Source organism: Microtus pennsylvanicus, chromosome 3, assembly GCF_037038515.1.
Source record: "Microtus pennsylvanicus isolate mMicPen1 chromosome 3, mMicPen1.hap1, whole genome shotgun sequence".
Taxonomy (NCBI): Eukaryota; Metazoa; Chordata; class Mammalia; order Rodentia; family Cricetidae; genus Microtus; species Microtus pennsylvanicus.
In genome coordinates this window covers 105,571,348-105,598,540 of record NC_134581.1, presented here as the reverse complement: position 1 = coordinate 105,598,540, position 27,193 = coordinate 105,571,348, and the positions used below count along the sequence as shown (strand labels likewise).

Here is a 27,193-nt window from a genome sequence, read left to right as displayed (position 1 = left end):
GGACGCGAGACCGAGGAGGAAGCGGAATCCGCAGCCCAGCGCCCGGTTCGTCTCCCTCCGCCGCGTTCCGGGCCTAAGCGGGAGCGGCGGGGCGGGCTGCAGAGGGTGTCCCGGGACGGCGGCAGAGGCGGAGGGAGACACGGGGGCCTTGGGGGTCGCTAGGTAGGGGCTGCAGCGGCAGAGGAGCCCGCGGGCGGGGCAGCCGAGTTCCCGGAGGCCCCGCCTGAGAGCGCGCGGAGGAGCTCGAAAGCAGGATGGCGGCGTCGGCCCTGTATGCCTGCACCAAGTGCACGCAGCGCTACCCCTTCGAGGAGCTGTCGCAAGGCCAACAGCTCTGCAAGGTCGGTGGACACCGGGCGCTCGGCGCACCGATCCGCTCCGGGTCCCGGGCATCAGGTGGGCGAGACCGGGGTATCTGCGTCCCGCCTGCTCGAATGCTGGGGCCGGCTCCGCCTTACTCGGCGGTCTCGGGTGGGGCTGAGCCTGGCGGCCACCAGTCCACAGCGTCGCAGAGACCCGATGCAGACTCTGATCTCACCCCAGCCTTGTCAGGGGCTGCCCTCTCCTTCCACTGGGAGGCAGGATGCAGTGTTTGCACTTTCTTGCTAGGAACCCGAACCCGAAGCTGCAGAGCTGATGGCATCCTGCTTCCTGTCCCGGAAAGTGAAGCGACTGGTTTGGGAACAGGGTGCTCTGATTTGGAACACCTCCCATCCTGTAAAAGCTGAGATGCTGTCTGTGAGCCACCTTACAAAATAGATGTACAAAGTAACACATGTAACCGTCCCTGGAAGTCAATCCTGACAGCTTCCTTAATTTATGTGTTCCATATCCCACCACATCCAATATAAATAAAAAATATCTATGGCCTCCCCATGAAATTATACTGTGTCTAGCCAGTGATGGGATAAGTCACTCAGTTGTTTACGTTGCCAGCCAGGTTTTACTAACATTTCAGACACTTGACTGGGTTGAATAATTACCAGAAAAGTGAGATTGGATCTATAAATACTGACTAATGTATTCTTATTACAGGAATGTCGGATTGCACATCCTATTGTAAAATGTACTTACTGCAGATCAGAATTTCAGCAGGAGAGGTTTGTATACTGAACACATTTTCACTGTTAAAAATTCCTGTAAGGAATGTCTGGGGATTGTCATATTTGTGTTAAAAGTGTTTGAAAAAATACTTATGCTTCTGGAATTTAAAATTAAGAACTTTTATACATAGTATGAGAGAACACATTAACTAAAATGTCCTGGTGTTTATTTTAGAATTAGGGTTTAATTTGAACATGAAAAATTGGTAAGAGAAGTTTAGAAGCAGAGAAACACAATAGGGCTTTTGCTTTGTTTTCTTTACAAAAATTACAGAGTAAGTTGGTTGCCTGTAAGCACAGTGTTTAGAGGTGGAGGCAGGAGAATTACCACTTAGAAACCAACCTTGACACACATATCCTAAGACCTTGAGACCCTTGTCTCTAATAAGTTAATATGGAAAGTTTGTCTTTAAGAGAAATAACTTTGCAATCATCCTAAAATTAATAGCATGGTTTAAGAAGCTACTTGTTGTGAATTAGAGTAAGTAATCTACAAATCTTTTGACTCGTCCGTTCATTACAGATGAGCATGTTTTACCTCCCTAGGGGATATGAGTAATCACCTGGATATAATTTCCTTTTCAGCAAAACTAACACAATTTGTAAGAAGTGTGCTCAAAATGTCAAGCAGTTTGGAACGGTAAGTATGTTTTTCATTTCTTGTCATTGTTGTTCATGACTCCCTCATAAAACAGCCCAGTTTTAAATCAGCATAGGGAATAATCGTGGAAGAAAAGCTCCATAGACTTAATGGGAAAATGAAAGCATTTCAAAACAAGTGCATGCTTTATATGTTATGGAGTGAAGATACAATTACAGCAAATTCCTTAATGTGGCGAACCTATTTGTTTACAGTGTTAATGTAATCATACTTTCCCCCAATTTCTGGAACTTTTTTTGTGGCCATAGTTGAAGGGTTCAAAACTAATGACAGTCTCCCGTTACAAATTGGCCACATATGGGTTGTAGATGTTACCCATGCTATATAGGTCAAGTGCTGCTGGCCTTAAGCCTCCATACTATCCTGAATCTCAAAGAAGGCAAGTTTATTGTTACTTAAACTGAATATGCTTATGCTAGTTTTTTATATTGTCATTTACTGTGACAACTACTTACGTTCGATGAAATTCTTTTTAGTTAAGTAAATGATCTAACAGTTAAGTCAACTAATATTTACTACAGGTTCATTTCCTCAGATTATAGGTTCTTGAGACTTCTGTGAATAATTGTTTAACCTCATAAGCACATTTTGTATTATGTAAATGCTATGTAAGCCCTGAGTGTGTTTCCCCCAATGGCCAGATTTCTGAGCATGCATAGTTGAACTTCTTAACTGTCATAATAAAGTTTAGTTGAATGAATAGACCCATATTTGACTTTGAACACGTACTTGGCAGAAACAAATGATTTTAGCTTAATTTCTTTCATTAACTCCCTAAATTTTTACCAACACAGATTGTGTCTTACACAACAAAATTTTAAATAGCTCAATTAAACTAAATGTGTTTATTTTTCAGCCCAAACCTTGTCAATACTGTAACATAATTGCAGCATTTATTGGTACCAAGTGTCAGCGTTGCACCAATTCAGAAAAGAAATATGGACCGCCTCAGACCTGTGAACAGTGCAAACAGCAGTGTGCTTTTGATCGGAAGGAGGAAGGAAGAAGAAAAGTATGTTTTAGTCATGCCATCTTCTAGAAATCAAATACCGAACAGCTTGGCGATTACTCTAAGTATACCTCTCAGACATTCGTTTCTGACACCTGGAAGCAGGAGGGGAGTAGCAGCATATCTGTCTGTGGACCGTGTGATCATGCTGGTAGTTAGGATGACGACTTTAAAAATCAGCCGTGCTTAATATGCTGTGTGCCTGTGTAGCTCTTTAAACTACAGCTGGAGGGCCGTTTAAAACAAGGAATTCCAGAGCAGCGTGACAGTACAGTAAAGCTGTCAAGGTTTTTCATTTTGTGATAGCTGTTGTGCCCTGTTATCCTCACTTCAGTTTGCAGTAAGTCCCTTCACTGAAGTTACTTAGACTTGTTGATGTGACGAGAACACCCACTGACATTAGCACATAAAATTCGAAGTTAGCATTCTGCCTTTTGTTTAGGCTCATGTTTGTTTCTCTCTGCCTACAGTGACTTAATTATTACGTGTACAATGGCCATTCTGCTGCTCAGCATTCACACAGGCCTCCTGTTGTCTGTCAGTTTCAGTTGCTTTGGAGGATGACTGTCTCTTTGAGGGGCTTACCCAGATACCCCACAGCACTGTATGTACCCTAGTTGTAGGACATGTCCCTCCAGCCTTTTCTGTATGAAATGAAAGAAGGCAGAAACTCTTATCTTAATTGTCCATAGAAGTCACTCTCCCCTGGACTCACGTGGTTCATCTCATTATTTGCAGTTGTTGGGGTCCATGAAACGGCCAGAAACACCAGTGGCTGGCGGGCTGTGACTTGTAAAGGGAATGCAGGGTTAAGTTCCTGCCTGCCCATAACCATTACATGCTTGTGTCTGTTCAAGACAGCTCATATGTAAATGTAATTGAACCCAGGGCCAGGAGAGTGATAATACCTGAACAAAACATAACCTAGGTTCATCACAGCTTTTGGAACAATTTTTAAAACTAAATGACAGTAGTAAATGACCTGTGGAAAGAACAGTGTTTATGGTGTGATAGGGGAAGCGTGGAAGAGTATCGCCACCATGTTCTGCTTTAGTTGGGGCTGTGATGTCTGTTCGCAGGAGTTTCCAACTGCTCTAGCTATGTGAATGGCTGTAAATAGGGTTTTAGACTTAGCAATCTATAGGCAAATCTACAGAAAAACAAACTGAATATGATGAGTATTGATTATAGGTGATATATTTACCATTGTGAGAAGTACTCTATCATTTTGGTAATTACACTGAGATTAACATTCAGGCTAGATTTCTTAAAAACAATTAGCCATTTGTACTTCTTAAAAACATTTTTAAGCTTATTTATATATATATTAGTGTTTTGCCTGCATGTGTGACTACCATGTGTCTGCCTGGTGCCTATAGAATGCATTAGAACTGAAGTTAGAGGTTGTGAGTCACATGTATGTGCTGAGAACTGAACCCAAGTCCTCTGTAAGAGCAAAAAAAGTGTTCTTAACTCCTAAGCCATTTCTTTAGCCCCTGTTGGAGTTCTTTTCTAGAAATAAATAAAGTTACTGTCTCAGAATTAAAGGGCTGTAACAGTGCCAGAGGTATATAAATCAGTTCTCCCAGCCAGTTTAATAATCTCTTGCAATATTATCTCAAGTGTCGGATGTCTTATTTTTTTTTAAAAAATCCACATATTGCATTCATACTCTGCATTTTTATAAAACTCATGCTGTGGCCCAGGTGCTGTGAAGGGTGATTTGCAAGTTGAGTCTGCTGGACTCACTCTTGGGTTAGTTTACAATGCACTTAATGCAGATACTTTCTTTAAAGGTCGATGGGAAGTTGCTGTGCTGGCTCTGTACCTTATCATACAAGAGAGTTTTGCAGAAGACAAAAGAACAAAGGAAGAGTTTGGGGTCTTCACATTCCAATTCTTCATCTTCGTCTCTCACTGAGAAAGACCAGCACCATTCGAAACACCACCACCACCACCATCACCACCACCATCGCCACAGCAGTGGCCACCACAAGTAAGCACTTTGAAATCCTTTGTCAAAACCCTTCCTGGCATTGCTAATGGTCTTTGCACACCACCTGGACCACATCATGGGAGTAGTGGTAAGGTACTAGGGCAGTTTGTGTTGCACCTGGTGAGCTGCCTTCGTATCTGGTTGTACTGTGAAAATTTTCCACACAGTATATTCAGTGTTATGAAAATAGTAAAGAATTCATCTGTAAAATTCTCGTGTGTGATATCAAAATATATCTGCATTATTTGGCATTTCAATTATGCTAATTAACAAAAGCTTTAATTTTAAATGAGATTTTAGGGTTTTATGTTTGTACGTTTCATTTATTTTTTTTTAATCTTATGAGTGTGCATACCACCACAAATTTAGAGATTGGAGGATGATGTTGTAGAGTCCCACCTTATGTGGCTTCCAGAGATGAAGCTTAGGTCGAAGGCTTCATAGTAAGCCCTTGATTTTGCTAAACTAACTTGTCCCAGGACCCAAAGTTAATTTCACTTGCCATTCTTTTATCTTACTAAAATCATATTTAAAACAGCGAGGAAGAAAAACAGCGGATTGTGGAATCCCTTGTTTCTCTTATACTTTTTTTTTCTTTTGTAGTAGAGATTGAACCTAGGTCCTATGTGCTTAAGCACAGGTTCTACCATTGGGCTACATGCCCAGCCCTTACAGAAGTATTGTTAAACTTGGCAATTTCAAAACGTACTAGATAGTATTTTTAACCATGGGTACTATGTTTTTGATTTTTGTTGGTAGTTGGGGTTTTTTTAAACATAGGTGTAGTAGTAGTGCTGGTCAAATCAGACATCTTAATTTTTAAAGTGATTTCAGGCGAGGAGAAATTATGTAGTAGTAAGATCTTAACTGTGTGTACTCTCTAGAGGGTCTGTTTAGATGTAATTTTAGATTTTGTAGGAAAAAAATCAACATTTAAACAAATTAAATATGTAAATGCAAATTGTAAATAAGGACATGATGTGTACCCATTTTTCAGAAGAATTTGTTTTTTCTCCAAATTTTACTATTTATCTTTAGAATTTCATATAGTTATTTAAAATAAGATTTTATATGTAGGAAACAAATGGCTGCCACATTTTGCAACACAAAAGTTTTAGCTTAACTGCCAGCAAACACCTCTTAGATTGTGAGGAGTCATTGGGGCCTTGGCATTTATTATTATGTTGCCATATTTCCTGGACTGACAAAGGTAAACTGCAATACAGTGACATGTGGTTCAGTAGTATCTGAGTAACCCAAGGAGCAAGTGAATACAAGCCTTGATTCTGTTTCTTGCTTCAAGAAGAATGACAACTATGTACCATAAGTCCTAGTCCTCAGACCCTAGATCTTCTTCCCTGGCTGTCTTTCCAGGATTAATTTTCCTAGCGTGATAGCAAAGACCAAGATGGAGAATTAGGTGACAGCCATCTAATCTTTTAAAAGGGAAGCGGGGAAAGACAATGTTAATTTTCCATTTTTTTTTCTCCTTTGGAGGGGTGGATACATTAATTCCTTGTTATTCACGGGAGATCCTTTCTAAGTCCTTTGGATACCAAAATCCAAAGTGCTACAGTCTCCATGATGTGGTCTAGTGTTTGCATGACCTATGCCTTCTTAAGCACTGTAAATGATCTGTATTAGCAATACCTCACACAGTGGGTATGTTCATAACTCAGTGTCCATTATGTTATTTATGCAGAAAAGGCAAAATGGTCTGTATTGTTCATTGCAGACAACCACTATAGGCTGACCTACATTTTCTCTGCAGTTAGTTGAATCCTCACATGCAGAACCTGGCAATACATAGGGCTGATGGTACATTTTTTTTATCTGATGACTAATATGGATAGGCAAGCCAATGTGTTGGGTTCTGAGGACCATGGATGATATGGTGATTGATGGTGAGAGTTCATTATAGCAGGGCACAGCGCTAAAGTCAGTTTGGATCCAGGTATGACAATCCTCAGGTCACTAAGATGGAGATTCCAGGAGTTTCTGACAGATCATCAGTGTGCTGTTGCTACTTAATGAGTAATTACATGATTTGGGAAGGCTTACATGTAATGAGGTTTGTTTTAAACATACTTACATACATAAAGAGGAAATCCTTACAACTGCAGCTGCCAGGTAAAGTGTCCAGCTTTATAGGATCACAGCTCCTTTCTCCCCACTTCTTCATTTACAGCTCCATATGAGTAATATGATTTTCAAGGCTGTTTATTTGTTTGTTTTGGTCTTCTGGGTACATTTTAATCCCTTATTTTACTTTGCTTAAAAGCATAACTGAGCGGGCCATGATGGTACAGGACTTTAATCCCAGCACTCAGGAGGCAGAGGCAGGTGGATGTCTGTGAGTTTGAGGCCATCCTGGTCTACAGAATGAGATCTAGGACAACCAGGAAAACCCTGTCTCAAAAATTCAAAACAAAGCAAAATAAGACTGAAAATGGTCTTATATAAGTATATATATTATACATGTTAGTACTGTATTAGGTGGTCTTAAACACTTGTAGCCATAAACAGTGAATTACACCTCTGTCACAGATATGTGATGTGGGATTTTAAATAGCTTTAATAAATCATTATACTACCTTTATGTAATAAATTATTACTATATAAAGGTCACACAACCTAGATCATGTGCATTTTTTAAGTTGTATTAATATGGTTTCTTGTTCGTAAATAATGTAGTGAAATTAATTTTATGGCAAAATGGAAAGGAAGTCATAGCATTTTAAGTGAAATCAGTTGTTTTAATGAAATTTTCCAGTATGTTCAGTGTGACTTCTGTATTCAGTACAGACCAAGGAGAGACTACAGATTTTAGAGAGGCTGCTTAGGGGAAACCAAACAGAAATGAAAGAAATAAGCTATTTCCTGGTCCAGCTCGAGTTATGCGAAAGAGTTTATCTGCATTTGGAATAACCAGATAGATGCAGGCTTCTGTATGGAATGAATAGGGCAGTTGACATTGTCATTCCTAGATTCTTAAATGATCCAGTCTACCACTGTTCGTGTCTCTAAAAGATTTAAGCTGGCTAGTAATCATTGCTCTAGAAGTTTATCCTCTTAGAATGGGATTCGTTCCCTGTGTTAGATTATCTAGCTTCTGTGAACAAAAGATGATAACACAGTTTGATTCTGTGGGGAAAGATGTTAAATGTATCTGTGTTAAATAAATGTTATCATATTACTTGCATGTTTTTCAGAATCAGCAGTCTAAGTCCTGAGCAGGAGCAAGGAATGTGGAAACAGAGGTATGTATGCTGGTGTGTGCTGTGTGTTTGCAGTGCACTTATGTAAATCTGCCTTTCTAATGTGGTTATTTAGATCAGCAAAACTAGTGATGTTCAGTGCTATTTCAGAGGAGGAGTATCTTGTCACTTAATGCTTCTGTCTGTCTTATCCTAATCATCTCTGCTAATGTTTGCTTTCAGCCATAAATCTTCTGCAGCAATTCAGAATGAAACTCCAAAGAAAAAGCCCAAGTTGGAATCTAAGCCATCTAATGGAGATAGGTAAAAATGAATTCTTTAGTACTGTGAAAATTAAACTTAATTGAATAGTTCTAGTTCATTATTACTACATATTTTATCTGAGAATAGAAACATGGGTCTCACACACCTTCTTTATGTCACATGACCAGTTAAGAAGATTTTAATTTTGGCAATAAGAAAGTGGCACTGAACTATGTTGTTTTAACTGGGGAATAAACTTGGGTTTGAGGAAAGAACAAATCTGAGAATAGAACATTATAGTAATTGTTCTTCAAGGAAAAGAAACACAAATCTGTGGTATTTTTAAATTGGCCTGCTTAGAAATGTTTTAATTTAAAATATGAGTATGACTTTGTTTTTAGTTCATTAGCCAAAGTTTGCTGATGTTACTTACTGTACAAATTGGCTGCCTATTGCTTTACACTAGAAGTATTGACCCCCTAAAAGCTAATACTGAATTATATTTCTGCAGGTGTATGTAATGTGTGCCATTAGTAAGGTAATTTGCCAGTTGCATCCATTTCTGTCAGGTACATATTTTTTTGCATTAGCCTTAAGGATGTTTGTGGAATTGTCTAATTTATGCAATTTGAACATCTGCAGGTTTTCCTTCTACTTTATGTAATTCTGTTTTATTTTTTTCTTTTTAGTAGCTCTATAAATCAGTCAACAGATAGTGGGGGAACAGACAATTTTGTCCTTATAAGTCAACTGAAAGAAGAAGTGATGTCTCTTAAGCGTCTCTTACAGCAAAGAGACCAGACCATTTTAGAGAAAGATAAAAAGGTAAGAATATATATAGCTCAGTGAAGCCTGGTAAGATTTGCATTTTGGCTTTTATTTAGCCCTTGGAGAATTTTTTTAACTGATAATGTTTGTAATGCATGACTTTTACAGAACTACAGAAGCCCAAATTGGGTCTGAAACATCTAATAAAGATAAGTTTAAAAAATGGTGTATTGTAGTAATTTTTGAGCATTTGTTTTCAGTTAGCATATAAATTTAAAATGAGATATATGGAATATATATAACAAATGGAGTATATAAATTACTGTAGTTTCAGAGGTAATTGAAAACAGTCTTTGATTGATATGTCTCTGTCAAGCTATCAGCTGATGAGAAGTAATATTCTAATTCCTGTGGTAGTGATTACCAATAAGTGTTTAAGAGAGCATTTTGTAAGAAGGAGGAGGTGTATTTACTGGCTTTATGGTATTTAGCCACATTCAGGATGAAATCCCAATCCTGGCCATTTTTATGTGGCCTTAAGTAAAACATGCTCACTAGTTGAGGTCTTGGTTTCCCATTTCATAAATGTGTGCTGTGCTGACCGTGTGACGAACTTCCTGCTGCCCTGGGCAGCATGCTGGCGCTGCTCTGTGTCACATTGGAAGGGACCTGACTGCATACTTGGGTCTCAGACAAACATCCACTAGGAAAACAATGAAATAATTTGAGTGACTCCTAAAAATCATTAGTTGTGTTTTCAATAGACAAAAGAAATGAGCACAAAGAAGACTAGAATCTTTAAAAGGCACTGGCCATCAGAAAAAAGGAGGTCAAATTTAAGCGGTTTCAATAGGGTGTAAATAGAGCTAAGTCCACATCCAGCAGTGCCAGGGCTGCAGTTCCCACACTAGATGGCTGGCGCTCGTCATTTTATCTCTGTTTACTTCTTAGCTTTTGAAAGAGAGTGCCACTGTGTAACTTCTGTAACTCGGGACCACCTGCCTTTTCATCTTAAGTGCTGAGATTAAAGACAGGCGCAGCCTCTTTATTTTAGTATGTACCACAGTTTGAGTAAATTCAGTGTGTGAAAATTGGCATTGGTGTGTAATATAAAGTTGGACAGTTGTAGCTGTCTATTTTGGGGTTCTTTATGCACAGCAGAAGTTTTAAATTAACTTGCTTTTATGGAAATGCGTACACAGAGCTTTCATTTATCACGCAAAGCCAGCTATGTCTGCATTAACGTAGAACAAAAGTCAAATAACATGCCAGATTTACTGCAAACTAGCAGTAGCAGATTGTAGAGCAGTGGCCCTCGCCCTTCCCAGTGCTGCAGCCCTGTATGTGATACAGCAGCCCTAGGATCCAGCTCCTTCCATGGTGTGACCGACCCTTAACCATAAAATTATCATCAATGATAGTTCATAACTTCAGTTTTGCTACTTCTGTGAATTGTAGTGCGAATATCTGTGTTTTCCAATGGTCTTAGGTGACCCTCGTGAAAGGATTGTTCAACCCACTAAGGGGTTGCGAACCACAGGTTGAGAACCTCCATTGTAGACTCTTTGGTCCTTTATCCCTAGACTGTTGTGTTGGCATTTCCTGCTTTACTGTTTGCAAATCAAAAGCCTAGCAAGTTTATAATTAGGGTTGTAAGGAAAATAATTATGTATCTAAAATTAACTACACACTTGATGTTTTTCTTTATAATTCTAAAGGGATCAAGTTAGTTTCCTGTCCCTGTTTGAACTCTTGAGTGATTTTTAAAACCAGGCACTGTACTAGGTCAGAAAGAGTCACAGGCAGATAAATCAATGGTGTCTTTACCCTCTAGCGTTGACAGTCTGGAAACAGATCACAGTTCAGCAACTAGAATAATTACCAAAGTTGGTAGTATAAGAATTGATTGGCGTTTCACAACAGACGTCTGTTTACAATGTACAGTATTGGCCCAGGAGAGGGACTAAAGCCCTTTGGAAGGATGAGTATAAAACTCGATTTTCCTTTCGGCTTTTGCATCTTTTCATATACTAGGTACTTGATAATCAGTACAAACTTTGAAAGGTTACATAACAACAGAACCCTGAAGCTGTGTCTGTATTCTGTTAATAGCAGTGTAGGTTGTAAATTTAAATCATAAGATACTACACTTTTGTTTGTGTTCATATTTATGGAAGCATTGTCCCGTGGTCTCTATACCACTGAATTTTCTCTTAATACTTAACTAATTTGGTTCAGATTTTACAGTAATTGCTTTTCCACATGCATTGATTGTGTTTCTGTGCTGAGAGGTGAATGGAGTGTAATGGCTTCATGTCCATAAGACTGGGTGCGAAGGAACAGTTACAAACACTGTTGCCTTTGTTTGATGACTGTTGTGTACATTTGCACATCATTGAAAGATGATTTTAACTGGAACCTGTTTACTTCATGTGAAGTGTATTTGGTTGGCACACTCTCCAGGATACAAACTGTTAAGCTTTTCTTTGGCATGCTCATTGTGAAAGTATGACCAGTTAATCCAAAAGCAACTTCTCCAAGATGATCCTACCATTAAAATCCTGACAGTAGTAGGAAATCCGCTCTTAGTGACATAGAAGATGCAGCTGCCACCACATTTCCACCTGCATGCATCGCAAGTGTGCACCTGTGTTGACTATTTAAGTGGTATGTTTATGAAGGGATAGATACATGTAGACATGAGTGGCTTTTTTTTTTTTCATTTCAGTTAACGGAGCTGAAGGCAGACTTTCAGTACCAAGAGTCAAATTTGAGAACTAAGATGAACAGTATGGAAAAAGCTCACAAAGAAACTGTGGAACAACTTCAGGTAAATGGTGTTATTTATGTGACGTTTTGAATTGGGCTGGAGATTTAAATCTGTATTGTAGTATTTCTTGACTTAGGTAAGTTGGTGTTATTACCCCTATTTTGTGCATTTCCAGTTTTAATTCTGACTTTATAAAGTTTTGCTAATCTTAAAACAGCGTTTACATTAAGTGGGCTTCCTGGAAAGCAGTGAAGACTGTTCACTTGACTGTTGAGCTAAGGTGAAAATATAGTCTTTACTCATTCTTCCCATTTCCTTTTGGATACCGGAAGGGAGGTAGATAAAGAAAACCACTTCTCAAAGACCATGATTGAAGGGCCTTTATGTTGTGTGCAGGTGCCGCAAATCAAAAGCCCTTAACTGTGGACTGTCTGAAAGTGTTACAGTTTATTAGGTTCACTATTACAGAATAACTGAAGCTGAGTCTCCACCCTCATAAAGAGGGTAGACAGCGAGCATTAGCACAGAAAGGGTTATTCCTTATTAAAACTTGTTTGTTTTACACATTTGCTATGAAACCTTTATTTCATGTTCTGTAGTTTATAAATTGTCACATTCATAGAGTTCATCTCTGAGTACCAGGCTCAGGGTTTTATTAGTTTATTTATGCCATTCTAGGATCAAACTCTGGTTCTCACACATGCTAGGCAAATGCTCTCTGCCCCTGAGTTTAACTCCTAGGTTTAGCAGCTTTGAATCTTAAGCATACAGATGACGTCATATTCAGACTTGATACTTGAAAGGAGGGTGTAGCTTTGAAAAGAGTGTGTGAATATTACTTTATTGGTATGTTTTATTTTCTGCTGAATTTTTTTTTCCGCAACACCTATGGATATTTTCTGTTCCTGTTGTAGTTTGCTATGCTTCATAATTGAATAATATTTACATATTTCCTGAAGTCCAGATATATATTCCCTGCTCATTAACTCTTTTTACTAGTGGCGGGAATCTGAAAGGAATCCACTGTAGCACCAGAGGCATGGTGAATGTGTTCAGGGCACTTGTTCTTGGCTCGTGATTTGTGGAAATGTATTACCTTCCCTCAGAGATGGTCTCTTGTTCATTAGTTAACTAATTTTACTCACCAACCATTATGCTGTTTTATATTATTCTTATTAAGCTATGTTGAATGATTACCTGGGCTGTAATCAACCTCCTATAACATAAGTACTGAAGTAAATACTTCCAAGTTATAGAATAACATGATAAGTACTTTCTAGGTTTGATTTAACCTGGTATGTACTTCCCACTGCTACAAAGAACAACAATTACTTTTGTTATAATCAGTTGTAAGAGAAACATTTTTGCTTTAGCCTGGTTGGTGTCTTCAGCTTACTTCCTCTTAGTTGAATTTTTCTATGTTGCCACTATGGCAGACACTCACACAGAAGGGAGGGTGTGTGTGTGTGTGTGTGTGTGTGTGTGTAGTCAGTGTGTTTTGTATATGCTGTTCATATATGCTCCTTATAAGAGCTGACTTATGAACTGCCCCCATCTTACTGGTGAAACTGATTATGTAATTAGTGAGATGTAGAATACGTACATTGTGTGCCTTAGGTTTACCCGTACGTTCCCCTGTTCTGCATCGGCTCACAATTCAGATTACTCCTCCTTAGCAGTTGTTTCCCCAGACAGTAAGTTTCTGCCAGAGACACTCTTCACAGCTAAGTATAGTCCCCACCCACTTGTTTTAGTAGCAGTTACTGAGGTGAGTATACCTAGTTGATGATTTTCTCATTTTGTTTTGCTTTTGAGGTAGTACTTCGCTGTATAGCCCAGTTGGCCTCAAACTCAAAATCCTCTTTCAGCCTCTAAGTACTTGGACTTGTCCCTTTACTCCTGTCTGTTTTCTTAATCTTTTATGATATACAGAAGATAATGATTAACAAAGTTTATCTTGCACTAATACCTCTTCAAATATTTTAAACTATCAAACCTAGGAACACAGACTGAAATTTATACCCCAAATGGTATACAATCCTCCTAAGTACCAAATAATGCCAAGTAAAAATTCTCTTTTTTAGTAAGACAAGCTAAAAGGAGAGGGCAGTTGCCTGTGAATGTTTTTATGCCCAGGCCACTGCACTGTGGCTGTGTGATTAGTTCTTTGAGCTCCTTGAGGCTCTTGTGGATAAGGTGTCCTCCAGTTAAGTGTGGGTAAGTAGTTAGGCAGGGTCTATGTAATTATTCATTGAACGCTCTTCCTTTATTTAGGCTGACATTTTTAAATGTTTCTGACTTAAATATTGAAATAATTTCATTGGCCGTACGGTGGTGGCGCACGCCTTTAATCCCAGCACTCGGGAGGCAGAGGCAGGCGGATCTCTGTGAGTTCTAGGCCAATCTGGTCTACAAGAGCTAGTGCCAGGATAGGCTCCAAAGCTACAGAGAAACCCTGTCTCGAAAAATTAAAAAAATAATAATAATAATTTCATTGACTTCTATAGGGTATAAAGTCAGTATTAGAATAAAATCTCACTGTATAAATACTGCACTGCAGTTTATATTGCAAATGTTTAAAATAAGACTGATTAAGTTTATTTAACAACCAATGCACCATTTTTCTTAAAGCCTTTGTCTTATATAATTTATCAACAAATTACTAATGTCATTGGGAGACTAAATCTATAAATACATATTGAAAAACAGCTGCAAAAGTATTAAAGAGAAAAAATGCCTTCAAGGTCTATTTCTTTAGTTCTGCATTTTAGTATAAGAATGAAAAATGTAAGTTCATTTTTTCTTGTTTGAAAGTGGAGTTTCAATTTTTGGTAAGCCAGTGTAGATACTTGTTGGTAACTATCTCTGCAGACCTGGTGAGTGCCTTCCTATTGGTATGCACTCTGAAATTTATTTCTTGGGTTTTTTCCTCTTCTTAGCTGGTGGGTCTGTTGGTTAAATAATACATAGCTACACTGTTACTATTTAAATCTGGCTAGCATTGACTGGGATTTGTCAGAGAGTAACAGCTTAAGCTTATGAGTAGTGCAGACATCCCTTTGTGTGATTTATTTTAGGATTGCTTGTTTTTTGAGTAGTGCCAAAGCTCCATACTGTTTCTTTTGGTTTGGAAACTTTAGAACTGCCTTGATAACTTGTAAAATGTCTGTTTACTCAAGGAACTTCCATTATCTGACTGAAGAATGAGAAAGACTCAGTGAAGGTCCTACCTGTAAATTCCCACAAGCACCACTGGTACCAAACAGGACCCTACAGGCAGTGTTCCTGTCTGATGACCAGGCATTGTATAGTCAGCTGAAAATTCAGATTATTGGTAAAGTGAAATTTTGAGTCCTTTTTTTTTTTTTTTTTGGTCTTTCAAGATAGGGTTTCTCCATGGCTTTGAAGCCTATCCTAAAACTAGCTCTTGTAGACCAGTTACCAGGTTGGCCTCAAACTCACAGAGATCCGCCTGCGTCTGCCTCCCAAGTGCTGGATTAAAGGCATGCACCACCACTGCCCTGAGAAATTTTGAGTCTTTGACCAGAAAAAAAGAAGAGTTTTTTTCTTATGAAATTATACTAGTACTGTTAGGAATTTGCTTAGATGATACTAAAGTCATCGTCACATGAAAGGACCATCAGGGGCTGGTAAGAAATGGTAACAAACAGTGTCTTACTGCTAAGTCTTACAACCAGAGTTTGATTTCTAGGTCCCACATGGTGGGAACAGGGAATGAGCCCCCCACAATCTTATTGTGTGTATACACAAATAAATAAAAATTGTTTTTTTAAGAAGGACCTTTGGCAAAATGATAGAATGATTTTTATAAATAGTCTTATACTTTTTCTGCACATCAGTAAACAGCAAATGGAAGACTTCATTCAGCTCTCTGAAAAGTTCTCCAGAATAAACATTCGGTTCATTCTTTGATGATATCAGGTGTAGAATAACATGAATTTAAATAGCTTTCATGTCTTTAAAAAAACCAAACCTTTTTTCTTATTTTAAATTTGAATCTTGTAGGGAGAGAGCCTCTTGCCATTTCTGGACAAATTTTATTAACATTTGCCAAGAGCTGATAAACCAGTTTAGAATTTTCTTTCTACCTATCTAACCTTAAAAAGATTAAATGTATGGATCTCTTAGTGTTTCATTGATAAAATTTTTATACAAATGAAAAAGAGTATGAAGTAGTAGTTTTCAGCATAACTTAATAGTTCAAACGTTTTAAACCTTGAATTTTTGTCTCTCACAGGCCAAAAACAGAGAACTTCTCAAACAGGTTGCAGCCTTGTCAAAGGGTAAAAAATTTGACAAGAGTGGAAGCGTGCTAACATCTCCTTGAGAAGGTCGCTTGTGTAGCATTTCTGCTTGACAGTGTATATTTGAGGGTCCTGTGAAGCCCTTATGCTCTGTGCAGTGGAAAATATTTTTACATGCCAAGTAAATTGGTGTGTTTCCTATTCACTTTTATAATTGACACAGCATTTTTTAAGTTGTAAACATGCAGATAAAACTTCAGCTGGTTTGGAGTGACTTCTTAATTCTTTGATACCTAGAACTTTTTTCTAGTAATAGTATTAAAGGTTGTGGGGTGCACGTATGTGCGCTATATAAAATGCAACATGCAATAATGGAGTGGTTAGAAGAACAGCAGCAGGGTTTTGTGTTTTGCTTTTGTTTAACACTATGCTGATTTCAGATAAATAGTTTTCAATTTAGAAATGCAAAACTTTTAAACAAGGAAAATGGTGAACACTGGTTTTTTGGGAATTGTATTTTTACTTCGCATCAACATAAATTTAGAGAATCATGGTGCTTTTATTAAAAGAGCTTCAGAGTATATGTAAATATGTTTTTAAAAGTTACATCACTAACATTAGTTTAGTAATCTAACATTTCATTGCTGTTATAGGATTGATGTTTACTGTACAGCATCCAAGATAAAATGTGTTTTTGTTTTGTAAAAACTGTAGATTTTTACTTACAAGTGCCTTTTGCCACCTAATGTTTTTATTTATAGGAATGCTGAACTTTTGTACATATGGTTTGTTTAAAAATCATGTTAATACGTGTTTGTATATAAGTGCATATGTACAGAACCCAATTTCATAAAGAAATCAATTGTCAAGACTTCATATTAAGAATTAACTGATAATGCATATAGACTTAAGTGATTTTGTGCTTTGTTTCTGTATCATAAGGGAAACTATTGGTCATTGAGTTCATTTAATTATGTTGAAATACTTTCCTAAAGATTTAATTTTAACTCCGCTTTGATAGAGTGATTTTATTTTTATGTTGTGTGGCTTCACGTTTGTATTTTGTGAGTTACATGTTTTACTTTATTTTTATATGAAATTTCTTTAAAATTTATAATGTTTCTATAACGGTCCATATATCTGCTTTTTTTTATAATGTGTTGCTAAGTTAATATTTATGTACACCATACTTTGTAAATTTAATACAAATCTGGAAAATTAAATAACTTTTTATAATCAAATCTGTGCTTAGGTCTGAATAATAATTGAAATCCGTAAGATTCAGACACTATTTATAGTAATTTGTCTCAAAGTATAAAATTGTCTATAAAGGAATACAATAGTATGGAATAGATTCTGTGAAATTGCAAATTAGCTTCTGAACTCCAGTGGTTTTAAGCCAGTAACTGAAATTGATTACTTTATTTTAGTTGTGGTTTCGAGATGAATTTTAAAATAAAGGCATTTCTAGAAACCACATATGGCTTTTTTTTTTCTTAGAAATGTGCAGTTAAACTTCTTTGAATCAGCTCTGAAGGTTTTGTTTTTATATCAAAGTTTATAATGGTCTTCATATCAAAGATTAGTGTTCTTAAAGCATACGTAATTATAACAGTTCTTTTTAAATTATTCAAGTTTTAGTAAACTTCCCACAGTTGTTTACTACAAGTGAAGGAAAATCTACCAATTTGCAAACACATAGTTTTCAAGTAACAGTAAGATTGAATGGGTCAGATTTGGAAAAAGCAAGGCATTCTGTTCTTATGAGGCCCTCACAAATAATGTTAATTTATTATACTGTTTTCAACCATAGGAGATAATGCCTTAATGTGGATGCTACGTTTGGAGGATTTCCTACATTCAGAAAGTAGTCATTACTTTGCTTTAAATTCTGTAATTATTTGTATTACAGTTTCCTGGCCACTTTTCAATCCACAGTAGTCACAATTCTAAATGTGTAGTTCTGGTACTTTATTGGAGACAATAGAAACGGAATCCTCCTGTCCTTCGTTAACTAACATGGAAATTGAGAATCTGCTTAAAATAGTGAAGCTTTGTAAAGTGAAAGGCCGAAACCTAAATTTAGGGACTTCAGGCCGTTCAGTTCTAATTAGACAAACTCTTTACTTCCATGACCTTATTTTATAACTTTTCTTTTTGCAATTGTATAAATTAGTAATTGAGTCCCAGTCCCAGATATGTAGTGTGTTGACCGAATGAGTTGATACCCTTTAAATGTGGACCTGTCCAGAGATACTATGGTGTTCTGTATTGTGCTTCTAGCCTGTTCACTGCAGTTAGCATAGCCCAGTGAGGGCCATTTGAGCTCCAATTATCATGTATTAATAGCCTGTGAATATTAAGGTCATCTTTAGAGTGTATTGGTCTAAATATGCATTTTACAATGAACCTGTTAATGCTGGTCACATGTATAAATTAATGAAATACTGTACCTGTACACATCTGACTGTTGACATTTTGTACTTTTTTTCTAAACCCAACTATTTCACAATAAAAAGGATGCCAAAAGTTTTGTGTTAATTCTACTAGGACAGATTACTCTAACTTGGGTGGAAATACACACAAAATAAATCCTAAGGGCCACAAATCCAAAATTGACTTCAGTCTGAAATCAAGGTGTTAGCAGGGTGGTCCTGGATATGGGGGGGTGGGGCTTGTCAGTCCCTCTCTCATCCCACTGTGAGAGTTCCCTTCCATTTACCTCCAGAGCCCAGAGTCACCTCCTGAAATCTCCCTTCTTTCTTACAGGGTGTATTGTGCCCTCCTGCGTCAGCATACTCTCCCCATCTCACACTCTTAGATATATCTGCAAAGTCCCAGTTGTTCAGTAGCGTGCCATATTTCCAGGTGTGAGAATCTCATTATGAATGTTTGAGGCAAAGCATTATCGACCATACTCGAAGGTTCATAGTTTTTTCTCCCAGTGAAGTCCTAGCAGTAGATAAGAGGAAAATGACTGGGACTAAATATTAGAATATCCTGCCCAATTCATTCTGCCTTAAGTGACATGGATAAGCAAATCTGAATATACAGTTTAACATAGTCTAGAAGGTAAAAGTGATTCATTGACGCACTGAATGAATCTATGTTCATAGTTAGACTAAAGAGAAACATAAGACGAGCAGTAATTGGTCACCATTGGCCAGTGGTTAGGGACCAGTTCATTATTTTGAACATTGGTATTAATTATTTTCAAACACTAGACGAATAGACTAGAGGCGCTTTTAGGAGGAAAATCTTACTGAATGCCAAAATTTAGGATGGAATAATGATCTGTTTTTGCAACTTGCAGTAGAGAGAGGGCACCAAAAGTAGCTAAAACTTAGGAAAAGACACAGTTAATCTGAGTGTTTCTGGTAGAGAAACACTCCCTATAAAAGAGTTGCCCAGTTGGTAGGTTTAGCTTCTTTCAAAGTAGCAGGAAATAGAACCCCAGGTCGGATTGAAAGGTACCCCAAAAGGATGTGATTGGCACTTTTATTCATAAATTGCAAGGGGGATGAAAGCTCTTGAGGTAGTACCTGAAGCTCTCCAATACCCAATCACTTGGTGGCCCTCATTTGGAATGTGGAACAAATTTCAAAAGGTTTTCTTTCAAAAATTTATACAATGGTGGAATTTGTATACTGGTTATCTTATGTGATTGAAGAATCATCTCCCATTGTGATAATCACGTAATTACTCTTTACAAGTCCTTGTGATAGCTGCTAAATACATTAAATGCTTGGCTAATCACATGGAGAGATGGCTTGGAATAGAAACAAAGCAGGATTGGTTGAGCTGCTGCTTTTAAGTGACTGATGTATAAATTACTGTCCCTTTTTTTGTGAGGAGGGAAAAAAAGCAATGCAAACAGCATTATGAATGCCTGTAATTCCAACACTTGAGAGATTGAGGCCAGCCTGACCTGTGTGATGAGAGCCTTTCTTAAGAGACAGAACACCAGCACCAACCACCCCTACCAAATTACACTTAGTTTGTGTGTACTGAAGAAAAAAATGTGAGTAGAATTAAGTTCGAGTAAGAAAGGAAAAGGATGTACCCAGCACTCCCGGTTGTCCCTGGAGACATTGATTGAGTCTGCTCACTTTCTTCCAGCGACGCCTGAGTAATGGCTGTTGTATGCTGCAGTGTAATTTTGGTTCCTGCTTCTCCCTCCTAACAAACGGTATCAGTGCCACAGAAGAACATAGGCTGGAACTGAACTCTGGTAGAGACGTTCCATTCGCCCGGAGTTGCTTGGAGTTACAGGTGCAAAGACCAGATGTGCACACACCAGATGGTTACAGGGAGCACAGAGGCTGTAAGGGATTGCACTGCTGAGAGAAGAACTAAAGTGTTCAGAAAACTGAAGAAGTTCAGGGCCCAGCTTTGCCACAGCTGCCTGTGTCTCCTGCCTTGTCCCTGGCCTTAGTCTCACCTCATCCCTTATATGGAAAGGTCAGAGGTGATCAGGCCTCTATCCTGTGTCTCTTTTTAAAATTTCAAAACAATATTCATTTCCTAGGTTCTTAAATGTTACCTCTAAAGTCTAGTGTTACATAAACATATAATAGCAGACCAGATCCACGTTCATTTCCACACTGTATCTCGGTGCAACTTGGCAGTTCCATTTAGATGTCTAAGCCTCTTACAGATATCTTACTATTTTACCTTTTTATCTACCGTGTGGGGTATGTGTGCATGAACACACACAGACACACGATGCACACCAATGCCACAGTGTGCGTGTGGAGGTGTGAGCACTAGCAGGAGTCAGTTCTCTCCTGTGTGAGCCCTGGGATTCAAGCCCAGGCCATCGGGTTTAGAGACAAGCACCTCTACCCGCTGAGTGATCTTGCCGGTCCAAACCTCTTCAATTTATTATGTTCAAAGTTGTTAGCTATGCCCCGACCCCCAGTCAAAATGGCAGCCCAACCAGCCCCTCTTGGTGTTCTCACCTTAGTGGAAACCATTCAGTTAGTCGGGGCCCAAGTCTTCAGAACTGCCCTGCCTCTTCTCTTTCTGACACTCTGCCCATTCTTTCAAAATTTCTACCAGGTCTAACTTCAAACAAAGCCAGAATTTGACGACTTTGCCCGTTTCCACTACTCGGTCACTTGGCTGTAGTTGATTCTTAGAGTAAGCCTACGAGGTCACCTTATCTCTGGCCTCCAGTGGTTTCTTTTTTGAAGACCTTTCCTGGAGACAGTTTTAATGATCAGGGCAGCTGAGGTTAGAGAGGGTCTGCTCCTGGGATGAAGCAAATAAAGGCTGGTCAGCTTCCATGGTGTAGCAAACAAGCCTGCACAAGCAAGAGCTGTTAGTAAAGGTGGCTGCAAGTTCAGGCCGAGATCACCTGACCTAGTGCAACTTAGACTGGTGGATTATTAACCCTGATTCTCACAGTTTCACAGGCCAAGCCCATGAAGGCACTGGCTGACTTCCACTTGTGGAGGGGGTTCATTCTCATCACCTCCTCAGGGGAAAGTCAAGGCAGCTGGCTTCTCGTGTCTACGGCATGATCTCATGTCTTTCTACTGCCATCACTTGGTGATCCAGCAGAAGAGTTTTGGAGAGAAAACAAATGCAAACTCCTCTGACTGGAAGCCGGAAAATGGATTTACATCTTAGCTCTCCAGTAGCCTAAAGACCTTGACTTTAAAACCTATACAAAACTACAAGTCGCTGACTCATGGGTAGCTATCCCTCCATCTTAAAGTCTGTCCATACAAGAGGAAATGAAGACTCTTGCTAAGATTTTAACCTTTTTGTTAAAATTCCTACCATTGTCCACCAGAGGGAGGGCTCTGCTACAAAACCATACTTCCTTTAGCCATCTCAGTCCTAGGACCTGCCGTTGTTAGAGTAAGCTTCTCCAGTTAGTTTATAGTACTGGTTGTGAGCCTACTCTTTAAGGGCTGAGCCATTATCAGCCCTCTAGTTACTTACAGTTGAATATTTTGTTATATGTGAGAATACATTTTCAGAAGCAATTAGTTTTAGGAAATTTCATCATCCCCCCCCCCCCAATCCAGTCAACCAAAAAGCTCAATAAAAGCAAATTTTAAAATAAAATTTTCTCTTTGGATGGATTGATTTTAAATTCAGAATTGCTGTGGGAACTCCTTCAACCAATAGCCTTTAAGGTACCAGCCCACTTGGGCATGGCCTCTTATACTATAAATGCTGCTGTAAAGCTTGCACACACATCCGCTCATGCACTCGCTCTTGATGTGGGAGTGTCATATATCAATCTGTTGATTTCATTGGCTAAGCAATAAAGAAACTGCTAGGCCCATTTGATAGGCCCACCCTTAGGTGGGTGGAGTAAACAGAACAGAACGCTGGGAGGAAGAGGAAGTGAGGTCAGACCCGATAGCTCTCCTCTCGGGAGCAGACGCCATGCTACCGGCTCCTGGGCAGACACACGCGATGAAGCTCTGAACTAGAATCTTCCCGGTAAGACCGGTGCTCACAGATTGTTAGAGATGGGTTGATTGGGATATCAGAATTAGCCAGTAAGGGCTAGAGCTAAGGGCCAAGCAGTGATTAAAAGAATACAGTGTCTGTGTAATTATTTCGGGGCATAAGCTAGCCGAGCAGGGCAGGCGGCTGGGGTGTCGGGGACGCAGCCCCGCTGCTCATATTACTACACGCTCTTTCTCTCCTGGCTGCTGGATTTGGTTCCTGTTCTCTGTTCGTGCAGAGGACTGTGATTTGAGAGTCTACTCCTAAATAAATAAACCTTTGTTATACTCAATTCTGAGCTAGTGTTAGATTATTTTATAGCATTCATCTTCATCTGACAAGAAACTGCTCTTGCCTGGACTGCTAGATGTCATGTTGTACATGCAGGAACCACAGAGAAATGACTGCTGAACTTGCTTAAAGATGAGACGGTCCTTCGGGGTTCCTGCTTCATGAACGAGTCTGCTAGACATTCTGCAGGACACAGAAGAAAGTGACTGACAAACTGCCAAGATAGGTGGAACTGTCTTTGAAATTCCCTGCCTCATGGGAAAAAGTCTGCTGGATACTATGGGTCCACAGGCTGAAGATGGATGCTCCAACTGTACAGAAGAACTTTGGGTGACTGTCCAGGCAGCGAGATGTCTCTGTCAATTCTAGAGTTTTGGAAGTTGCTTACAATGTACTTCCTCTTTTTTTTTTTTTTTAGCATTAGTAATAGTTTTTTTTTATTGATAAAAGAATAAAGAAAAAAAAAACAAATTTCCACCTCCTCCCAGCCTCCCCTTTCCCTCCCCCTCCTCCCACTCTTCTCCCCCTCCTCCCACTCTTCTCCCCCTCCTCCCACCCCTCTCCCCTTCCCCCCACTCCTCTCCCCCTCTCTCTCCAGTCCAAAGAGCAGTCAGGGTTCCCTGCCCTGTGGTAAGTCCTAGGTCCTCCCCCCTCCGTCCATATCTAGGAAGGTGAACATCCAAACTGGCTAGGCTCCCACCAAGCCAGCAGATTGCGTAGGATCAAAACTGCGTGCCATTGTCCTTGGCGTCTCATCAGCCCTCATTGTTCGTCATGATCAGAGAGTCCAGTTTTATCCCATGCTTTTTCTGGTAACAGTCCAGCTGGCCTTGGTGAGCTCCCAGTAGATCAGCTCCACTGTCTCAGTGGGTGGGTGCACCCCTCGTGGTCCCGACTTCTTTGCTCATGTTCTCCCTCCTTCTGCTCCTCATTGGGACCTTGGGAGCTCAGTCCAGTGCTCCAGTGTGGGTCTCTGTCTCTATCTCCATCCATCGCCAATGTACTTCCTCTTAACTTAGGAAATATTATATCCTTCTGCGGCCTTTGATGGGGTTGAAAAATAGATAGTTATAATTATGGTTTTCCTTAGTTATGGTGAAAGATAAATTAGGTATAAATATTGTAGCTGTAATTCTTGCTTGACACCTGTTTTGTTAAAACCTTCCTTTTTATTTAGACAGAAAAGGGGAGGTAATGTGGGATTCCCCTTGTATGCTAAGAATGTGTTTGGTTAATGAATAAAGAAGCTGCTTGGGCCTATTGCAACACAGAATAGGGCAAGGCAGAACTCCAAGCAGAAAAAGGAGGAGAGAATAGGTAGACTCAGAGAAACCATATAGCCGCTGTAGGAGATAGATGTCAGATGCTAGAACCTTACCGGTAGGCCACAACCACGTGGCAATACACATATTAATAGAAATGGGTTAATATAAGAGCTTGCCAATATGAAGTGTGAGCTAATAGGCCAAGCAATGTTATAATAATACAGTTTCTGTATGATTAATTCAGGTCTGGGCAGCCAGGAAGGACACTCACAAGCAGCCTCCACCAACGCAGAATTAGTATTTTTTAAGTTGCTTTGAGAACCTCAGATGGAATATTTTTTAATTTTATTTCCCTTTCACTAGTCCCACTAATGCTTGGATTACAGTATGTATTTGTCCTCCTCTCCCCAGTGGGTGCACCTAGAGATTTTCCTGTTCTTAGGACATCGTGGTAGATTAGAAGATAGCAGTCCTGAGTTGGATGCCGAGAGCCTATAAAGTCAGTGTGTCCTGGGAAGACGTGGCCTGGATAGTGCATCCCTGTGCCTTCTGTGGGTGCAGCATGCTGCCATGCAACACAAAAAATTGTGCAGCTGTGACACTGCTCCATGTCTTCAGTCCCACCGAGTCAGAAGTGACATGCTTTGAATGGCAAGCTTAAAACCAGCAGTTTCTCAACCTGTGGGCCTCAACTGGCCACTTTGTGGGTCAAATATCAGATGCTTACGTTATGATTCATAACAGTAGCAAGATTACAGTTATGAAGTAATAACATTTTTTGATTTTTATGATTGGGGTGGAGGCCACCACAACATGAGGACTGTATTAAAGGTTCACAACAGTAGGAAGGTTACAAACTGTTGCTTTATAGATGGTCCTTAAAGCATCGTTGCTTGATTTGTGATTTCAGGTGACAGGCTTCTCCATGTATGATGAGGCTTCCCTTTGCAAATTGGACAGTTTGGGAAACCAGGAGTCCTAGAGGCTGGGCTGTTTAGCTTTTGTTGTAAATTCTTCTTGTATTGCTAATTTTCAAAAAAAAATTATGTCTCCTTTGCCATGTGAAAGCCTCACAAATTTTGGTAGGATAAAGTGTTTCAGTTTGCTTTGTCAGGGGAAATTCTTAGCAATCGTTGAGTGAATGTCCCGTGTTATGGAAGCACTGGGCCAAATATTTTAGTGTGCCAGCACCTTGAATAACACACCTGGCATGTTACAGCTTAGTCGCTGTATAATTTAAAAGATTTCTGAAAAATGAGTGAAATCCAAAATAGGGATGGAACAGGTCTGAAGATGGAGTCATGGCACTTTGCCATGTTGTTGTTAGTGTATCTGGCACCTCACTCATGGCTTTCAGCCTTATGGTATAATGTATGCGCGTGTTGCATTTAAATTCCAGTCTTACGTTCCACATCTCTGCAAATGCTTCCAGAGGTTCCTTAGCCCAGCACCTAGCATTCCACTAGGTGGATGGTTGTCTACCGCCATTTGTGGTAGTAGAGAGGTCATGGCCCTTCTCTTCTCCAGCTTCCGTCTGCCCACTCTTTTCAGTTTAGGTCCTTTCTGGCTCAGCTTGTACCAAAGCAGGGAAATATGAGTCATGTTTTACTTTGTTTTTGTTGGCCTTGAACTCAATGTGTAGGGGCAAGAGTGACATTAAACTCCTGACCCCTGGCTCTGACCCCTGAGCAACACAGTTACAGGCATATGCCCTCATGCCTGGCTTCACTTGAAAACTTCACTCTCTGGACTCCGCAGATGTCCATAGCTGATGTCCTGAGATGGGACAGGCAACTGAGCAGAGCTGTGGCTTCCCCACATTGCCCTGAATGCTCCCTCCAGAAGTCACTGAGACATTTCACCTCTGTGATGTGGGCATGCCATGCTTCCATGGCCTTATGCTGGCCTGGAAACTCAGATTGATTTTGAGTCCTAAATGAAGATTCTTTGCTGGATTCTCTCATGGCTTACTTCCCTCCCTCCCACCCACCCAGAGCAGTCTTGAGAAAATATGAGGACACTGTCAAGCCAGCTGGGCCTCACTTCCACAACCAGAAACCTCCTTCACAGCTCAGCTTTGTGCTTATTCCGTCTGTTCTATTAAGAATAAATCAGATTTCAAATCTTAGCTGAGAGAATCTGTTGGGGGTTGCATACCCCTGGCCCCTTGACTGTCTTTGCCTGCCTCAGACCCTCTGCCTGCTGGAGAGAACTGAGCAAAACAACTTGTTTCCCTGTGCCTGCAGCTGCTCTAGGAGACCCTGATGGCAGGGGAGTGGGTTCTGATGGGTCTGAAGCTGAAAGATCCTGAGAGCTGGGGCGTGGCTATCAGTTAAGGATCACTATATAAGCTTCCCTGGAGCACAATAAAATTGGCATTCTTGTAACAAGGATGACCCGCGTCCCCGTGTCTCTGTCTGCCTGTGTGCATGTGATTTTAAGTCTCCAGCCTAGTTCCTGGCTTGAATACTGTCCCCATAGTGCAGGCGCTACAAGAATCCAACTGACTGACCTGGCCCAAGTATCTGTTGCAAAACCATTCAGCTCTGGCTAGGGGCACAGACCTCTGCAGTCTTTATGGCCACCAGATCTCTACACCTTGGGAAAGGCAGTCCACATGAGCAGTCGTGGATGGTGCTGATACGGCCTCTCAGGGTACTACAGGTAATGTGTCAACTTCCAATACACACTTAAACTTGTTTTGAGCAAAGTTTAGAACAATTTTTTTCCTCACAGACTTCCAAAGTACACTATAGGATATATTTACATTGTAAAGTAAAATGTATTATATCAGTTTATCACTCTACTTCTTTTGTGTTTTAATTCTGATGGGTGCATGTACCCTCTCATGAAATCATATTAACAGCCTATGGATGCTGTTTCCTAAAGACTGGAACATTCCATCCTACAAGGAAGCTCCTTACGCTGGGAAGTAAACAGCTCAAAATAGCTTCTGGAAGTCCCCGAAACTGATCAGATTCACTAGATCCCTACCTCCCAGAGTAAAGAAGCCAGGCTGCACTGGGAACTAAGCACTGAAATACATGCGTCTGTGGGGGTCATGAAAAACAGCGCCTCCAGGTTTCTCATCCTGACGTGACACTCCCTGGAGGATGACAAGGGGCTAATGTAC

General features: G+C 39.8%; 1 protein-coding gene across 4 annotated transcripts; it reads left to right on the top strand.

Moving 5' to 3' along the window:
• The first annotated feature begins 49 nt into the window (after positions 1-49).
• On the top strand, positions 50-21,533 carry Fam76b (family with sequence similarity 76 member B). Of its 4 annotated transcripts, none has more exons than XM_075966820.1 (10): positions 50-341; positions 1,036-1,100; positions 1,689-1,743; positions 2,621-2,776; positions 4,570-4,769; positions 7,982-8,029; positions 8,210-8,290; positions 8,920-9,055; positions 11,727-11,828; positions 16,027-18,562. In XM_075966820.1, the coding sequence occupies exons 1-10, from the start codon at positions 255-257 to the stop codon at positions 16,114-16,116; spliced, it is 1,020 nt and encodes a 339-aa protein (XP_075822935.1). In that variant the 5' UTR covers positions 50-254; the 3' UTR covers positions 16,117-18,562. The 4 variants fall into 4 exon arrangements, with proteins under 4 accessions (XP_075822935.1, XP_075822937.1, XP_075822936.1 ...); XM_075966822.1 differs by lacking the exon at positions 16,027-18,562 and adding an exon at positions 21,443-21,533 and having other exon boundaries at positions 106-341; XM_075966821.1 differs by having other exon boundaries at positions 106-341; positions 8,923-9,055.
• The last annotated feature ends 5,660 nt before the right edge of the window (positions 21,534-27,193 follow it).

Coding starts and splice junctions, on each gene's coding strand:
- Fam76b (XM_075966820.1), top strand. CDS start 255: ATGGCGGCGTCGGCCCTGTATGCCTGCACCAAGTGCACGCAGCGCTAC. Junction 4,770..7,981: donor CACAGCAGTGGCCACCACAA/GTAAGCACTTTG, acceptor CATGTTTTTCAG/AATCAGCAGTCTAAGTCCTG. Junction 8,030..8,209: donor CAAGGAATGTGGAAACAGAG/GTATGTATGCTG, acceptor GTTTGCTTTCAG/CCATAAATCTTCTGCAGCAA.